At 38.9% G+C, this 18633-nt stretch overlaps 3 protein-coding genes across 4 annotated transcripts; 1 reads left to right on the top strand and 2 right to left on the bottom strand.

Annotated features, from left to right (window-relative positions):
* The first annotated feature begins 162 nt into the window (after positions 1–162).
* LOC119497510 (c-Myc-binding protein-like) lies at positions 163–3266 on the top strand. Its single transcript, XM_037785685.1, has 5 exons — positions 163–319; positions 1698–1770; positions 2326–2374; positions 2580–2709; positions 2803–3266. The coding sequence occupies exons 1-5, from the start codon at positions 305–307 to the stop codon at positions 2845–2847; spliced, it is 312 nt and encodes a 103-aa protein (XP_037641613.1). The 5' UTR covers positions 163–304; the 3' UTR covers positions 2848–3266.
* A 749-nt stretch (positions 3267–4015) lies between these two features.
* gja9a (gap junction protein alpha 9a) lies at positions 4016–7114 on the bottom strand. The gene is made up of 3 exons (XM_037785646.1): positions 6629–7114; positions 4781–6343; positions 4016–4732 (listed from the first exon to the last, which is right to left on the bottom strand). Exon 2 carries the CDS (start codon positions 6322–6324, stop codon positions 4825–4827), a length of 1500 nt encoding a protein of 499 aa, XP_037641574.1. The 5' UTR covers positions 6325–6343; positions 6629–7114; the 3' UTR covers positions 4016–4732; positions 4781–4824.
* Positions 7115–9262: 2148 nt separating this feature from the next.
* On the bottom strand, positions 9263–17812 carry rhbdl2 (rhomboid, veinlet-like 2 (Drosophila)). Of its 2 annotated transcripts, none has more exons than XM_037785666.1 (8): positions 17711–17812; positions 15102–15339; positions 13609–13757; positions 12683–12795; positions 12378–12478; positions 11563–11623; positions 11410–11471; positions 9263–10821 (listed from the first exon to the last, which is right to left on the bottom strand). In XM_037785666.1, exons 2-8 carry the CDS (start codon positions 15324–15326, stop codon positions 10642–10644), a joined length of 891 nt encoding a protein of 296 aa, XP_037641594.1. In that variant the 5' UTR covers positions 15327–15339; positions 17711–17812; the 3' UTR covers positions 9263–10641. The 2 variants fall into 2 exon arrangements, with proteins under 2 accessions (XP_037641594.1, XP_037641593.1); XM_037785665.1 differs by lacking the exon at positions 17711–17812 and adding an exon at positions 17298–17699.
* Positions 17813–18633: the final 821 nt, after the last annotated feature.

Here is an 18633-nt window from a genome sequence, read left to right as displayed (position 1 = left end):
ATGTGATTTTAAGACACACTTGAGTTTATGTTTTATATCCAGGATTATAGCCATGATAACGCTCATAGCAAAAATAAAACCAACACCGCCAATGACAATTATTTTGCGCTGGGCAATCCTTGTGTTTGATACATGTTCTTGTTTTTACGAGGAACACCTGAAGGCAGCATCCGTTGCTTCCTGAAGGAGGTTTTATTTTATAAACGAAACTTAACTTAGTTTATCTCTGTTTCACAAACAGGTTTGCGTCATTAAGCAACAAAATATCTATCAGAAGAAAGACAACTTTATAGCCTGCGTCATTATGGCACATTATAAAGTAAGTGTGTTGTTGCTGCTGTGTTTATCTGACACTAATGCTATATATAATATATACTAGACTGTTGTCTACTAACTGCAAAGCTAAGCTAACATTAGCTAGCTAGGTGACCTTACCATGTGTTCATCAGTGAATCACAGGTACACCTGTGTGACAGCTCATGTTTTGGGCTGCTTGGGTGTTTTAAAATGTTTGTGGATAAACTTCATTTAAGATAATGTCAATAATAAACAAACTACAAAGTGCATTTTTGCAACATTTTCTGCTGCAAGTCATAATCTGACTGTTTATAACTGTTAACTCTGAAAATGACTATCAAGCATTCAGGCTAATTAACTACTGATGAGAAATCAAGTGTGAGTGATTGATATTGTGTCATATTGATCACAGGTGCACCTGTGTGACAGCTCATGTTTTGGGTGCCTCTCAAATGTTTGTGGATAAACTTAATTTAAGATAATGTCAATAAACAAACTACAAAGTGCATTTTGGCTAACATCTTCTGCTGAAAAGTCATAATCTGACCATTTTATAACTGTTAACTCTGAAGATGACTAACAAGCATTCAGGCTAATTAACTACTGATGAGAAATCAAGTGTAAAGTCAGGTGTAAAAAATGTGATTGTGTTAAATAGGCATTATGATATTGTGTCATATAGATCACAGGAACATTGAATTGAAACAAAATTGTATCGTGGCAGACTTTGTAATATCAACAAATATTGTTTCCTTTTCAAAGAATCAATATAATATTGTATTGTGATGATTGTGATTTACACCCCTAGTCTATTAATTGCAATTTTGTTAAGGCATTTAAACAACTAAAGTGCAATATTAACTAATTGTGTGGATCTTGTAGGTATCCTGTGTCAAAATCTTACTCTAAAAGCTTTATTATTTTACTTTATATTGTGCTCACATGATGCATATTCCCTAATTATGTTGTAGTTTAAGTAAATTTCCATAAACAATCACAATTTAAATATGATTCCAGTGTAGAAGTCAGTTGTTTTATAGCATAGGTGGACCATCTCACCTGAAACAAAGAACATCACTGCTAACATTATCATAAAAAATATTAGTTTAAGAAATAGGCTAGTACGTGCAGCTAAAAGGGGAATAAACAGAGGTGCTGAAAAGTGTAATTATTGTTTAAGGCCTTCATCTACTGAGTAAGTTGATCATAAGACGAGCTGCGTCAGGATCTGGGTGGCTTACCACCACAGCTATAACATTCTCTATGGTCGTTCAAGTTCAAGTGTAAAGTCATTTTTAACCATGCTTTTTGACATCTATTTTTCTATTCTTGTTAGCTAGACCTGACAGTTGACTGTTTTGTTGGTGATAAAATGGATGATCTTTCTCCTCCTCCTACAGGCTCCAGACCCCAAAAGGGAACAGTTTCGGAGATACTTGGAGAAAGCTGGTGTTGTTGACAGTCTTACCAGTGGTATGGCACTTTTTTTATTTATAGAGATTTTCTGTTCTGTTCACAAACTTCACTTTGTAATGAAAAGCAAAGAGCTGAAGACAAGGTTACAACTGAAACGTGCTATCTTTGAGACACATAGTCAACACAGATCCTCTTCTGACAGGACTGGGCTGAAAATATTAATGAATAGCAACATATTTTAATTGCTGTGATTAGTAATCACCAAATTATCATCCAGTGGCAACAAAGCAATACTTTTCTGAGACCTCAATTGAAGAAATACAAAATTGTTGTTATACAGAACCATTTTTTCTAACTAAACAAATACCAAACTTGTCTTAATATAAAGCAGCAGTACAATAACTCTGCATAGAGATTAAATTATTATTTAACTCAGGAAATATCTAAGCAAAGAACAAGTAAACAAGACCAAGAATCTACCCAATCATTTGCTGCCACCGGTGTTTCAGTAACAGGTTTGGTCGGTATTGACGTTTGATACCCAGCCTTCTCAGTAGTTGCCTCAATTCTTGTGCAGTTTCATTGAGCTCTTTCTTCTTCTTTTTTTTCCAGTTCTGGTGGCTTTGTATGAACAACCTGAAAAGCCCAGCAATGCTCTGGAGTATCCTTCTATACACACAACCTGAACGATCAGGTGGATGCAGAAATTGTCTCTTGGTTTAGTCGGTAGTGAGTTGAGCCTCGGACTGAAGTTCATGCCCGCATCCACCACTCCAAACATGAATAATAATAATAAAGAGAAATGTTCAGAAGTTAATTCTGGAGGCCACTGTTCGTTGTAGATTCTTTAACCAACTCCTTCCAAGATTTGTGAAGCAGCTTCTCAATGCTGTCGGTCAGACTTCACCAGACACCGAGGCTCTGCAGCAGGAGGTGGTTGACTTGACGCAGAGGTATGCACGCCTGGCAGAGGAAAACAAAGACCTCAAAACAAGGGTAAGTAAGTAAAAGTTGTTTCTGCCATTTCAGACACAAACACACTGTTTTGAAGCACCTAACGTAGATTCACTTTCTCCTCCGTCTCTTTAGCTGCTGCGTTATGAACCTGAAGATGGAGCCACCACCGCTTACTAGACCACAGCAGCGGTTTGGCTTTATTAATATAGATTTAGTTTATTTTGCTTTCATTTTCAAGACACGACAACAGTATTCAGTGAAGGCAGAGAATTTTTAGGTATATGTTTTTGTAAATGTTCTTTTCTACTATGTTTCTTAGAATTTAACTTATTCTGTACATGTATGTATATAAGTTTGTTTCTTGTTTGCTCAGCCTTTATCTTAGTTTTATAGAGAAATTGCTAATAATTTTATTTTTCTGGCATAGTTATAACCACACCTATACTGTGCAGATCCACATGATAGTGTGACTAAGACACACATATTCTTTATTTCCAAAGATCTGGTGTAAGTAAACAGTTGTAGGTCACCAGTAAAATAAAGCACAGTCTTGTTATTTTGTTGTATGATTGATTGAAATCATTTCTAAACAGCAATGTATCAATCAGGCCTTTTATTTGAGTACTCGGAGGATTTGAATACTGTAGTCAGATACAACTGAATACGTCAATATTATAACAGGCATTACTTTCTACTCTGATGCAAAATCTCATTAGGAATAAAAACCAGGTATTATAATAATAATAATAATGATAATACAAATGAAGACTTTAGGAACCAGAGTACATCTGGTTTTCCACCAGGTTTAATCATATTTAGTAATTTTACAGTCAACCAGGACAGTAATCGAACAGTATTCTTGTTGGTGAGGTCAGTGCTGCTGCTATGTTAGCTGCTTATTGATATGCTCAGTAAACGGATGAGTGTAGACTAAACCCCCCTGCTAATGCCCTAAAACATATAGAGATGAAATGAAACTGCAAACTTCAGACATCTAGATTTTCTTTTTCTTTAGTATGACTTTATGGTACAATTGTACACATTGCTATGGGACAGTTTGCCCATTATAAGTCTACCATATCATGCTACATTTGGGTAATAACTGTGACTAACTGTGTGTCATGATTGTCAGATGTAAATATTAGAGCTGCAACGATTAATCGATTAGTTGTCAACGTATAATTAATCATTAACTATTTTGATAATCGGTTTGAGTACATTTTTAAGAAGAAAAAAAAGTCTAAATTCTCTGATTCCAGTTTCATAAATGTGAATATTTTCATTTTTTTTTTGCTCCTCTATGACAGTAAACTGAATATCTTTGAGTTGTGGACAAAACAAGACATTTGAGGACGTCATCTTGGGCTTTTGGAAACACTGATCAACCCTTTTTCACCATTTTCTGACATTTTATAGACCAAACAACTAATCGATTAAACAAGAAAATAATCTACAGATTACTCGTCAATGAAAGCAATCGTTAGTTCCAGCCCTAGTGAGAAAACAAAATGTTCAACAGCCTAAAGAGCAAGTGCAGTAGCCAGAATGTACTGACAGTCCTCTTTATAGTGAAATGGTACTGGAATTTCTTTTACAATGTTTATGTCCCACTACTATGAAAAACACCACTTGAGACATCTCATCTATATTTGACTCATTGCAGGCCTACTTAATCTTGTATTAGACCATCAAGGTTAAATATATATACTTTTTCATGCTAATTGGGTAACAATACATGCATTTAATCACAATAGAAAACAGGTTTATTCCAAAAACACTTAAAAATATAAATAAAAATATAAATATATATAAAACATACAAAGTCCTCTGTTGTTTCTTATTGTAATATGTCACCACAAGCGATAATAAATGTCAATTCCATTAGTTGAACTACAATAGGGGGTTTTAAAGCATGCCACATTATTTAGACTGAATTGTTAAACAGACCAAACAAAAATATGAGCAAACTCTCACCAGGTAGAAGTCAGCTTAGAGTGCTGTTTAGTCCTTAATGTAATGTAGATATGAACAGATGCACCTGTAACATGGATTGCAGATGCACCTGTAACATGGATTGCAGATGCACCTGTAACATGGATTGCAGATGCACCTGTAACATGGATTGCTCTGAGGAAACAGTTTTGCATTTGAAGTTTAGATTTGCAGGTCCGCCGCTCGTCTGCTGCTCGCATTACTTGCCACTGATGTTTTGCGGTTGAAGGAAGGGGGTCTGGGATTGTGCCTGGACCCTGAGCTGGAGTCATCCAGTGACTCTGGGCTGGAGGGCCGACTTTGATGTTTGGCATCTGATTTTGACTGTGTTTGAGTGGGGGGATGTCCACTGCTGGCCTTTGCACCCCCATATGAGTCTGTATCGGAGCTTTTCCCCTCCAACACGGTGGAGCATTTTAAAGAGCCGTGAGCCCTCCACGGCCTCTTTGATGCGCTAACTGGCAGCGTGGGGAGGGAGGAAGCGTCAACTGTCGTCTGTGGGCATTTTGGAGAGTCTGAGCTCCCTCTTTCGCTGCCTCCGTTCTCTTTACTGTGTGGAGGAAGATGCACAAAGTCCACAGCCTCCTCCTTTGGGTTAATCAGGGAGTCGCAGCACGGAGAGCAGAGCTCGTTGGTAGTCGAGGTGCAGTTACAGTGCGGGGGGCTCTGAGCTGAACATCTGGAATCATCCAAATAATGCTGAGTGGCCAGCTCGCCCTGAAGAGGTAGAAAAGTTGAAGGTTTGATAAGGTTCGGGTACATAATTGTGCCCTGCGCCCTCTCCATCAAGAGGTTGTAGTGACTGGGTGCAGAGGCGATCGTTGCCTTTCGGGGTACGCCGGTGCATATTTGCACAACGGATTCTTTTTTATACTTGTTGGCGTAGTAGTCATCGAGTTCATCCTTCTCATCTCTCAAGTGAGGGTAGAAGTCTAACATGCCCTTTTTAATCTTCTTGTAGCTCAGATGTATGATCTCCAGGATGTTTAGGGAGAGGGAGATTCCAGCAATGCACTGCATGAACACCATGAAGACACTTTTCTCTGTCGGTCTGGAGACGTAACAGTCCACGGCGTTGGGACAAGGGTCCCGCTCACACTTGAAGAGCGGGTAGAGGTGAAAGCCGTAAAGGAGGTACTGGCCTGTCATGAAGGCCACTTCGACGACAGAGCGAGTGACGACGTGAGCCACGTAGGTTCGCAGCAGAGAGCCCCTCAGAGGAGCTTTGTTGAGCTTCCCCTGATCCAGCTGTTTCATTTCACGCTCAATCCTCTTCCTGGAATCCGGCAGCTCCACGTCCACCATCTCCAGCTCCCTCCGCAGCAGGGCCTTCTTCTTCTGCCGGGTCTTCTCCAGCGCCCGCAGCCTGTAGAGAGCGTGGCCCATGTAAACCAGCGAGGGAGAAGACACGAAAATGACCTGCAGCACCCAGTAGCGAATGAGGGAGATTGGGAAAGCGTGGTCGTAGCACACGTTCCTGCAGCCGGGCTGCTCCGTGTTGCATATGAAGTCGGCCTGCTCGTCGTTCCACACGTCCTCGGCTGCCACGCCGAGGACCAGCATACGGAAGATGAAGAGGATGGTGAGCCAGATCTTGCCTACCATGGTGGAATGGATATGCACCTCCTCCAAAATCCCCCCGAGGAAGTTCCAGTCCCCCATCTTCACTCTGCCATTATGACTGGTAGAAAGTCAGAGACAGAGAGAGAGGAAGTAATTAGGGAAGAAAATCTGCTGAAACAGTTTGAAATTGGTGTCTATAAAGATACAATGACAGGAAGTACAGTACACTTTTGAGGAAATAAGTTAAATTTTAAGACAACAAAGGCATATCGACGATATAAGCAGATTAAAAGAACACAATATAAAAGCAAAATTTGTAATAAACTACCAAAAAAAAAAAAAAAAAAAAGTGAAAATGGTCAGATTTCCCAGTAACAATGGAAGTATCAAGAAATTACAGTACCTTGCAATTGGAAAAAAATAAACATTAACTAGTAGAAAGCTTGTGCAGTAAAAATGCAGTGTCACATATTTGCAAAATAAGATGCAATAAAAGTAGACTTGTACATCCAGTGATATGTTCCCTTGGCTGGTCAGCTATCCAGTTTAGTCTTAATAAAACCATTCCCCTCAGCAGTGTCATTATATAAACCAGGGCAGTGTTTGCCGTCTTCATTTACCTTGCAGCGGCGTGGACAGACTGCCGGTGGTGACTTAAATCTCCTCGGGTCATTCATGCAGCCCTGACGCGGTCACCAAAAAAGTTTTTAAAAATCGTTAGCACCCTCCACACGAGTCCCTGAACATCACCTAAACCTCAGTGACCCGCCTTTGCTGCAGTGTTGCCAGAAACAAAGTGGGCACAACTGAGCTGTTCAGGGAATGTTGCCAACACTACTGACCAGATAAAGTCAATACCAACAGCTTCACTGATGCATTTAGACCATGGCCTCGCAGTGTAACCAGTTGTAACACGGATATTGACCTCATTATTTGCAGGTCATAATTGTTTTTTTGTGGGGGTTTTTCCAAAACTGTTGTTAACTTTCCAAACAGATATGCTGCAAGCATTCAACAGCAGAGATGCCAACATATTTTTGTGGTTCACTTGGGTGTGTACACTAGTTGTGGGTGTAAATAACCAAGCTGTTTCCACATAGATGCTTTACAAGTCAAGGCTACATGCTTAGGATGTTTTAGCACTCAATTGTTGGAGTCTATTGTCTCCATATGTGCAAACAAAGAGAAGGAAACAGTTGCTGTGGTGGGAAACCTCACATCATCAATACCAGTCAGTTATCCACACAAGCCTCGTATGATCAATAGTTTTCTACTATAGCCAAGTAATCAATGAGTCATCATGTCCGATTTCATACCCTGCTGCTCCTCTCTGGATGTAATTAAGTTTCTCGTGCACTTGACACATTATTTTATCCCATTTACAAGAAATCTATCGCAATGGTTTAGTGTGCATGCCAACTGCTGGTTACCAACTTAACACACCGTCCAAATCTAAACACCTTTAAATGTATATTAATGGTTATTTAGCCTTACAGAGCAACACAAATCTACAAGAGTAGGAATATTTGGCTGACAAGATTCCAGCCACCAGCTCAGCTCAGATGTTTTTCACCCGTCTGTTATTATGAAGCGACTCCGAACTGAACTTTTCACTTCTGACCAACTCTGAAACCTCCCGTTCTGCCCAGCAGCGTAGGATTGATTCAAACCAGTCTGGTACAAACACATTAGGGGTGCAGAAGTTCACACTGGGGTTTCCTCTTTTTTAATCAGAACAATCAATTGTCACTTGTACTTCAACCCCGGGCATCCCCCTGGCTTATTGTCTATCAACACAATTCACTGATGAAAAAATGAAAATAATTAATTTTTAGTGGATTTTAATGTCTGCGATCTCAAACAAGTCTTAAATTGTATTAAATATTTGAGAGAAAATTAATGCCTGAATTGTAAATATATGTGATCTATACAATAATACTGTATATATATATATATATAAATTACCTAACATTTTAGGCTGTCATAAAGGATTTTGGACAAATATCTCATTTGTTTTAGTTGTTGTTACTTCAGTTGGTTGTTTGACCTTTACTGTGTAGAACGTCATATGTGCAGAGTTTGATCCTAGAAGATATACAATATGCAACTTAGTGAAGTGTGATGTGGAAACTTGAACCTCCAGCACACTTTCAATGAACTTTAGTGAAGTAGCAGACATCTTGCATTCAGCAGTTAAATGTTTGAGACTTAACATGTTTATACTGTATATTCATAGATTCAACATTTGCTATGAGGGAGAATCAGTAAGTGTGCTTTTAAGAATGTATAACTAACTTTATTTGTAGGGAAACCATATCAGACAAATATTATTTTTATTTCTTAAAACATTAGTGGAGAAGATCTTTACAATTTGCTTCAGTTCTGATTTTCTCCTCTGCAAAAGTCCAGTATTTAAGGTCTAAAAGAATTAACATACAACAAGGTATTTTATTAAGATTGTCACTTTTTATGAAGTGAAAGATGTTCACCAGTTAATGCTTCCATATCTGTTGTCTTTAGGACCTTTGGGCCTTACCAAGTATTTTACAGCAACATCCTTATTAACTTTTTAATATGATAAACTACAGATAAAACACTACAGCAAAGTTGTAGTGTTTTGTAATTTCATTTAAGATACAAAAGCTCACTCCTGATGTTTCAGCAGTAATGTCCAGTGACATAAGAACTTTCGATTGCTGTACTACATAGGGCAACATACCATTTCCAACTGTTTCAGGGTCAAGGCAAACAAGCTCATGGTAATTGAATATTGATGCACTAAGTTATATTGACGAGCTGTGTTTGCATGGAAACTATAGAACTTTCCACATGCTGTAGAAAGCAGTCGCTGCCATACGGATACAACATGTAAGAGTCTCTGCAGCACCAAACAGCAGACTGCTGTACACACTAGCTGCGTTATCTGCTAGTTGGCAATGAACTGGATGACTGTTCTGGGAATGTACTGTTAATTCTGTATAAATTCATCAGACAAAATCAATACTCTTGCCCTGTTTTTGCAGAAGTTCAGACTCAATTTGACAAAATACATCAAACTTTATTAAAACATTGAGCTGTGGAAATTCAAGACCTTAGTGTAGGAGGTTCCTGTTTCGTCTTTGGTCATAGTTTACCTGAGTTTAGATCATGAAATACATTTTCTAACATAAGAGTGGTTTCTGAATTACAACCTGTACTTAATGCCCTTCTCACACCACAAGTAGACCAGTAATATCAAAGAGTTTGCATTTGTAGACTTGTGAAACAGAAAATGTACCGCCACTGAACTAAAACTTCCTAAACAACTTCCCTACAGTTCAATATGATATCAACAACTGTTAAATTTTACTAACAGTAGACGTGTTTCCAAAAGCTGGATCTTTATGTTTAAGGCCGAAGTTTTGTATTTCCAAGGTAAAAAAAACAAAACAATAAGCATGACAGAGAAATTAATCAAGCTATGTCCTGTCAACAGGAAGTGCCTAAAACAATAAGGTGGCATTAAGCCAGGGCCTGGTGGTAAACCAGCTCTTTTGCTTACAGAAGGAACGAGCAACACCAACATTTTTGACATTCGCCCACTTTTTTCCCTGAGATTTCCTTGTTAGTGTCAAGGAGGGTGAAAAGAAGAGAGGCTATCAATGCGTCAGATCTTTGGGGTACAACACATGCGCAGTAAAATCTGGTCTGCACTTGCCGAAATTGAGCCAATCGCAACGCACGACCGCAGCTCCAGTTACAACGCGCATGTGTTATACCCCATGACCCGTGTCCCAGCCTCTTTCAATAGGCCTTGGTTAGTGTTTTCTTACAGCCAATCAACATGTCTTCATCAGATTTGGTGTTTAATGTGGCACATTTCATGAATACTGAAAGTCCATAAGAGTTCACGATTCAACAGAAAATTTGCATAGTGTAGCATTAAATGATGCTATTAAACAGTCTGAGCATTAATTCCTATTAAAGAAAAATGACATGAAATAGGACCAGTGTGTTCATTCATTTCCTGATAACAACAAGTACAAAGAGATCTAAAAACTCACATACAAAATACTCAAACACAGAAATAAGAACGTAAATGACATTAAAAAAGGTACAGATAACATTTCATTCAGTTCTAAATTACTCGCTATTTAAAGGCACGTCTTGCTCCACATTGTCTAAAATGTTAAATATGCCTTCTGCAATGCTGCACATAAACAGCAGGAGGCACCCTTCCCTTTGAACTCACACATTCAGCTCTACAAAAGAGGAAAATCTGATAAAAAATAATAAAATACGCTGAACAACATTCATAAAAGTCCCTGAAAAGCAACTTTTCTCTGAAACACATCAGTGAAATGCAGCATCCTGAGTGTGACATTAAGGCGTTAAGTGTCAACTTTAAAAAAGGTTGGTGAGTGCAGCTTTATGGTCCTATGTTGCCGGAGACAGGAAGATGTTAAAGACAACAGCAAAGATCAGAAAGACAACATAGCCCGCTATACACAACCAGAAACGTGGGTCTTTGAGTAGCTTCTTGTTGTAATCGCTGAAGAAGACGTAGCCAATGGTCATCCCGGCCACGATTCCTCCAAAATGAGCCACAAAGGACACCTAGGAGAGAAGATCAAGTCAGGTTTCAGCCTGTAGGCCAAATTACCCAAATTAAATGGAACATAGACCCTCAAATATTAGCATCCGAGCTCACCTCACACCCAACAAACCTGTAAGACCAGTTTAAAAGCCAAAATAAAGAGTTGGGGAAAAGAAAGGAGATAACAAGATGGGGGAGGGAATCATGTTTTTACAGTCTGTAGTCTGGTAATCAGTTAGAAAGACAAACAAGCTTCTTCAAACGGAAAGAACAGACTGTAAGCTTTCAGTTTTATTCAAAACTGAAACTAAATGTGGATTATTGATTTAAAAAGAAGCAGGTTGTGTGAAAAGTTTATTGGTTTTTAGTCTTTGTCCGTTAGTACGTGCCCAAACAGAAAGGTATTTATCTGGGATCAAGTCCCAGCATGAGCTACTGGTGTTGCCTGTAGCCACAAGCAAATTAAATCCATCGCCAATCACTGTCAGTCTGGGGGAGGTTAGCTGGATGTCTCTCAAGGCTCTTTCCTTATATGACAAGGTTTAGCAAGACCTGTTTGTTGTTTACTCTGCTTAAGTCCTCTACTGTACAGGGGAAGGATATCTTACCTTCATACCATCCTCGTCGGTGGCAAATCTTCTGTAGAAGGCAAAGCCAAAATCTGTAAGAACTGTGGAGAAAGAAAATGTAACTAAAGTGTGATCACAGCAGTTAGAAATATAACAAAATACTGTAGGTTGAAAACATGCAGGAGAGCATACCAAATATCACTATGGCGAGGATACGAAATACTCCAAGGAGAGGAATCATCTCTCGGAAATTCTGTGAAATGAAACCATATTATAATTCACCACACATATTGTATCTTAAAAGTCCAGTGTCTAGGATCTGGCGGTATCTAGCGGTGAGATGAGGAGATTGCAACCAACTGAAGCCTCTCCTGTGTGCCAAGCGTGTTGGAGAGCTACAGTGGCCGACGCGAAAACGCGAATGTCCCTCTCCAGAGCCAGTTGGAGAAGAGCCAGTGCGTAGAGTGTGTGTGTACGTCGGACGTGAGTGGTGAAGTGAGAGAGAAAGCGGCGGCAATGGGAGAGAGTAACGTTATCGAAAAGTTAACAGTGTTTGGTTTGTGTGTTCTGGGTTACTGTCGAAACATGGCGGACTCCGTGGAGAGGGGACCCGCTCTCTATGTAGATATAAACGGCTCATTCTAAGGTAACGAAAACACAACGGCTCTATATACACTAATGAAAACATACTTATTAATATTATATTACATTTTTGACAATAGATCCCCCTAATTGTTACACACTGGCCCTTTAAAAAGTGCATAAAATTAAATATAAACCTGAAAACACAGTGAACAGAAACCATCAATGACATTTATTTTGAAAATATGAGTGAACTAACTGCTAACTTTTGGACATTTTCACAATGAATTGAACCGCCATCGAAAATTATGTTTTTTTCAAGTTAATTCTGTATATATTCTTCAGACAAAATCAAGAGTCTTGTCTCTTCTCACACATAAACAACAAAGTAAACACTTGTGACTCTGAACTGTATGTAAACTCACCACCACTGCGTTCATAAAGTAGCCTCCTATTAGGGCATAAACACCCCCAGAGGCTCCCACCAAAGCACTGAGAGGATCAAAAATGGAGCTGGCCAACGAGCCTGAGGGGAAACAGAAAGTTATCAGCTTCAAAATCAGTGGCGTTTCAGGACTCGCTCCAACACAAACAGGAAAAACTAACTTCAAGAAGAGTTTAGTGTTAGATGTCCGGCAGCATTCAGAAACGCTGATCAAGTCCAGCTAGATTAAGCTGCTTGTGTAGCGATAGTAGAGCCAACTGTACCACATTTACTGGTGATGCTGACCTGCCAGGACGCCCGCCATGTAAATCATCCCCACTTCAAATCCTTTGTGGACCAGTTCCAGCGGGATGCCCAGCAGCAGCTGCATTATCAGGTTTCCCACGATGTGCTCCACACTAGACGAGCAGAGGTGGAGAATGAGCAAGATAGACTTCTAGCATTCACCCATTCACACACTCATTCATACACTGATAGCAGAGGCTGCTATTCAATGTGTCAACCTACCTATCAGACCTGACCATCAGTTTGTTTATTGTAATAAAGGAGCATGTCAACTTGTGCAACAGTGTGGCTCATTGTTGTGTTTTGAATAGTTTGTGTTTTTTTAAAAGTAGTAGTTTTTTGCTTTATCCTTTAAGCAAATATCCTGTTGGGTGTCTTCCTGTTAGTGCTGGCCAGTGACTGTGACCACTGTTCCTCTTTGCTAATCTAGTTTTCTTATGTGCCTCTGTGTAGTCATGGTTTTGGGGTTTCCTGTGTTCTTGTGGCTTATGTACTCACATGATTTTTCTAGACTGTTTACTTGCTCACGTGACTTAGCCGTGTTTTGACAGATGTGCCGGCAACTTGGGCAACGACTGTCTGGCCTCCATGTACCTCTAAAAGCTAATAGTAGTTCGCTTCATATGACTCGCCTTTGTAACTGAATATGAAGTAATGCGGCACAGGGGGTAGTGTCAAAATCATGACGACATATACCAAACACAGAAACACTATAATAAGCCAAGAGCTACAGTGGTTACAGCCTGCAGTCTCAACAGAACTGAATCAACACCTGACAGCATAAAAAATATTATGAGCTTCCCCAAACTGATCTTTACTGCAGGGCCATGATTGTGTAAAGTGTCTGTGGGTATTTGTCCACTCCTAACAGTGACTCAAGCTTTCATTATGTAATTAAGGTATCTAAAAGGACTGCCCATGCTTACCCAGCGTGGACAAACATGTAGGAGATAAAGCGCCATGCTTCCTGCCGCCGATCAGACTTGTATGTGAGGGGGCTTTTCCAGATGCCTTCATCCAGGGTCACCCACTGCTTCTGAGGCTTCCACACAGCGTAGTAGATAAACACTCCCAGCTGATGAACAACAGAAAATACACACACAAGTTAGTCTTTAAAGCTACTCGGAGGAATTTTAATTTTGTGTTGCGGTCCCTGTGGACAAAAGTGGTAGTGTTTCCGAGCACCAGAGTCCCTTTAGAAAAACTCTCATTTTACTGCAGCAGGGTCTGACAGTCTGCTGTCATCAGTATTACATTTAGACTTGTTTCATAACAAGTTCCTCACAGTAACTTTAAGTAAGAGATTAAAAAACATCCAATAACTGTTCTTTCGTCCAAAAAAACAAAGTCTGCCTTTAGGATAGCAGCAACAGCAGCAGCAGATGTGGGGGTCGGAGCTAAATCTCAAACAGCTGAGAAAATAAAGATGGGAACAATGAATCAGAAATACAGATGCTGAAGTGTGTTTAACCGACCACTCGAAATCCCCCAGTGTGACGGTACATTGCCTGCATCTGTGGGAATATAAAGCGATGGCACGCTGAGAAAGAACACTGTAGATCAGTCGATCTTCTCTGGGTTAACAAAGTGCCTCCTCTCCCAAATCAGAAAGTAGAAGTAGACATTCAAATGCAGTGACACTGGACATCTGTGACCTACAAAGAGTGAGCTGTTCATCCCCAAGTACGAGTAGGCACAAAACACTCAGTGATAAGAAAGAGAGTTAAGCAGCAGCCAAACTGACTTTAACAGCAATTTTTTTGAGGATTTCAAAAGACTTTTAAATGTTTTAAAGCTGTAGTTTTGGGGGCAAAGCGAGGCCACAGCATCCCTCCTCTTGCTATTCCAACAAATCCCCCGCTGATCCTCCACATTCCACAATTTATTTACCTGAATCTAATGGTCAAAAAGACTCGGTGGCTTTCTGTTTACACATTCAGGGAAAAGCGTCTCTGAATCCACCAGTGAGGATCAACTGCACCAGGTCTGACCTAAAGCTACGACTCATGAAAACTAGTGTTTTCATTGACACCCTGCCCACTGCCCGCTAGTGAGGACTGCACTTTTATGAATCAGAACATTCAGAGGAGGCGGTGGAGATGCCAAAAGAGACAGAAAGAAGGAAATGCACGCTCACTGCTGCACAAGAGCTTCTCAGTTTAGAGCTTAGTCATTGTGAAAATCACTACAATTGTTTTCCTAAATGTCATGATTTAAAAATATCCCACCCAGGCTTTTATAACATCACCTCAATATCTGCTCTAATAAATGCAATCACAGCAGATCTATACAGTAATTAACACCCTGTCAGCACATAACACAAATGTAGGCTACATGTATAATTAGATGACAGAATCCATACTGATGGGGTCAGCAGTCGAGCAATATGTGTGTCGTGTACATTCAGGGCAAGACCTACCTCTGCAATACTGATGAGGATGATGAAGATGGGGGGCGGGCAGCAGTTGGCCCGTTCCAGGTACGTTTTGCGGGAGTCCGCTGGAAGCATCCATCTGGAGACCGTATCCTGGAACTTCTCACAACATCCATTCTTTTTGCCACCGTCAGGCTCGTCCGCTGAACTGCTGAGCGGTTTCCCGTCTCGGTCCAAAGGCTCCAGCTGCTCGATGTCGATGTCCTCCATCACTGCTCCGGTCCTACACAGCAAATTAAACACTCTGAGTTAAGGTTGGGTGAAATGACAGCCTCCAAATTAAAGATGTATCAACACCTTTCTAAAAGAGCTTCAACAAAAACTGAACTTTATAACCTTCATGCCCATCCCTATTCTAACTCACCAATTACTTCTCTCGTGATTTAAAATGCCTCAAAGTCAAGATCACCGTAAATGAATACAAATGCTAACACAGGGTAATCCCTCAAATACTTACGTCATACAAATATACAAATAGACAGAACTGATCACTAGAGCTGCAACTAGGGCTGTGTATTGGCAATAATCTGGTGACACAATACGTATCATGATACAGCGATTACGATTCAATATATTGCGATATTCTAAGCAAGGCGATATATTGCGATTTTTTAAAATCTAATTTTAGGAAAACTGTCATAGTATAAAAAAAACACACCACCACGTGCATAAAATCTGAGTAAAAAAAGTTTACTTTTGTATGCAGTCAGAACAGCGGGATCTGCATTTGCATTTATCACAGTCCCTGTAACATCTATCATAACACTACTTTGAGAGGACACTTAAATAAACTATTGACTGAGTTAATCTTTGCATGTAAACTATTCATTAAAAATCTATAGTGTTTTTGAGAATCAATACAGTATCACAAAACATACCGCAATATTTTCTATATTTTCTATATTTTCTTACACCCCTTAGCTACAGCTAACAATTATTTTCAGTAGGATTATTCATTTTGTCTATACAATATCAGAAAATAGTGAAAAATGCCAGTTGTAATTCCCACAGCCATCAGGTGTCCGACAAACAGTCCAAAGATATTCAGTTTATTATCATGCATCAGATTCTCACATTTTGAGATGCTGGAGCAGCAAATATTTTTAGGATTTTAACTTTATTATTACATTATGAAAATAGTTGCTGATTTAATTTTCTGTCAATTGACCAATGGAATAATTGCCAAATTGTTGCACATCTACTATATACTGTACATCCACACATCTGCACTTGTATTTTTAAAAACATGCATAACTGTCTACAATTGTCAGACCCCAGAATCCAAAGAGTAAATGTAGTGTTGAAGTGGAAGAGGTGATATCTAACTAAATAACTTTACTATTGGAAAGAAGAACATTACACTGAATGTCAGATGTCATCTAAAAAGGTTAGGAATTTACAAATTACTCTGGCTGAACGCTCACTACTAAATGACTCCTAAAATGTCCAGTATACCATTAATTATTAAATAGATGTATTTCAAGTGGAATTAAATACACTTTCAGTAATACTTTGCTCAAGTAGTTCAAACACAGTACTGCAAAAAGCAGAAGTTTTACACAAAACTACACTAAACATGAAATTGTATTACTTCATAATTCATACGACACCTTCTCACACAAAAAGTACCTCAATCATATATATATATATTATACTGTATATACTGTATATGTTCTTAATATATATGTTCTTGATGTATATTTTCTTAATATGCCTTGTACAAAGTATTTCGTATATATGTACATTCATACTTCCTGATATATATATGTTCTTAATATGCCTTGTACAAAGTATTTCCTTTTATAATTGTAATATAACTTATTATTTTTAATGGAGAATCTTGAATCTTGAAACTTCCCCTTTTAAGACTAGGCTGAGATTTGACTATTTTTTTTTTTTTTAAATAATATGTATGTGATATCACAGAGATCAGACTGGACAGAAGCTGAATACAGTTACATTATAGTACAGTCACATTGAGTTACAGCATCCTGTTAATTTCCTGTTTACTGGGCGTTGCTGATGATAATAATAATACTCTGATTTTGTAGATTACAAACTATTCTGAACAACTTAAATAAAATGCAGTTTTAAGGCTCCTCTCCATTGTAAAGTTTTCTATAGTTTGTTTTTAAAATAATTAGACTGAACTTTCTCCCATAGCCTGGCTACTATACTCACCTAAACCTTCAACAGGAAGAGTTGCAGATGTTCTCCAGCAGGTTCCCAAACGCATAAATATTGATCCGACTAAACTAGTTCAAACAGCTCAATATGTGAGCAGAAGACTGCATGAATAAGTTTATATACAGTACTAACTAGAGGTTAAAATACTGAACAGTAGCGTTTTCAACACCATTCCTCCATGTTGAGTCTCTTCTTCAGCCCGACCGTCACTGAGGGATCCGAGGGGGAAAAGAAAAGCCACTTGGAGATAATTATAGACCTTAAGTTGCTTTTCCTGCAACAAGCTTCCTTCCTCAATATGAACAACCCACTGGTGCTCCTTTCTTCCACCCAAACTACACGAGAGTTTCACACAAACACAGCCAATACTGATGTCTGTCTGCAAACCTGCAACAACAACAACCTACCTGTTTCCCTGTGCCACACCTGAGATCAGTGACGTCACAGACACATAATCCAGATCACCTCTCCTCACCTCTCCACCCACACAGCCCGGGGAAAAAAATAGGCTATATAACAGTGAGCCTCTTTGATCCACGGTGTCATATATTATTCAAATATTACACATTAATTCAGTAAAGAGCACTCAGGTTAAAGTCCCACTTTAATATGAAATGTTGCATCACCTCACATGAACCACATGGTGGAGGTAGAGTCCACACTGAGGAACAAAGGAATGGTGTTCAATGTTTACATTGGAGGTTGTTACCAAAATAAAATACTGTACTTTTATATACAATCTCATATTTTTTTTTTTTTATTTATAATATGTTTATTTGGTTTTCTTATTTTCACATGAACCACATGGTGGAAGTAGAGTCCACAATGAGGAACAAAGGAATGGTGTTATTAATGTTTACATTGGAGGTTGCTATCAAAATAAAATAGTGTACTTTTATATGCAATCTCACATTTATTTTTTTTATTTTTTATAATATGTTTATTGAGTTTTATAATTTTGACAAACACAACAGGAATAATAATAATAAAAAAAACAAAAAAACAAACTCCTTCTCCTTTCAAAGCCTCTTGGCAGGACAAAGCGACTGAGCCAAGTTAGTGTCAAGGCTTTGTCGCAGTTTGTTTTTTGTTTTTTTTATAATATGTTTATTGGGTTTTCTTATTTTCACAAAAACAATAGGAATAATATTGTTGTTTTTTTTAAAAACAGCAACAAACAAACAAACACTGGTACAGCTCAGATCACAACAAATGTATATAGGAGGTCATAGGAAATATTCCATAGTGCAGAGAAGTCCCAGGATATATGAGTTCATGTTCATGAGACTCTTTTTGAGATAATGGAGGAGAGATCAGGTCCAATATAATT

Source organism: Sebastes umbrosus, chromosome 11, assembly GCF_015220745.1.
Source record: "Sebastes umbrosus isolate fSebUmb1 chromosome 11, fSebUmb1.pri, whole genome shotgun sequence".
Taxonomy (NCBI): Eukaryota; Metazoa; Chordata; class Actinopteri; order Perciformes; family Sebastidae; genus Sebastes; species Sebastes umbrosus.
This window is presented reverse-complemented; position numbering and strand designations above follow the sequence as displayed.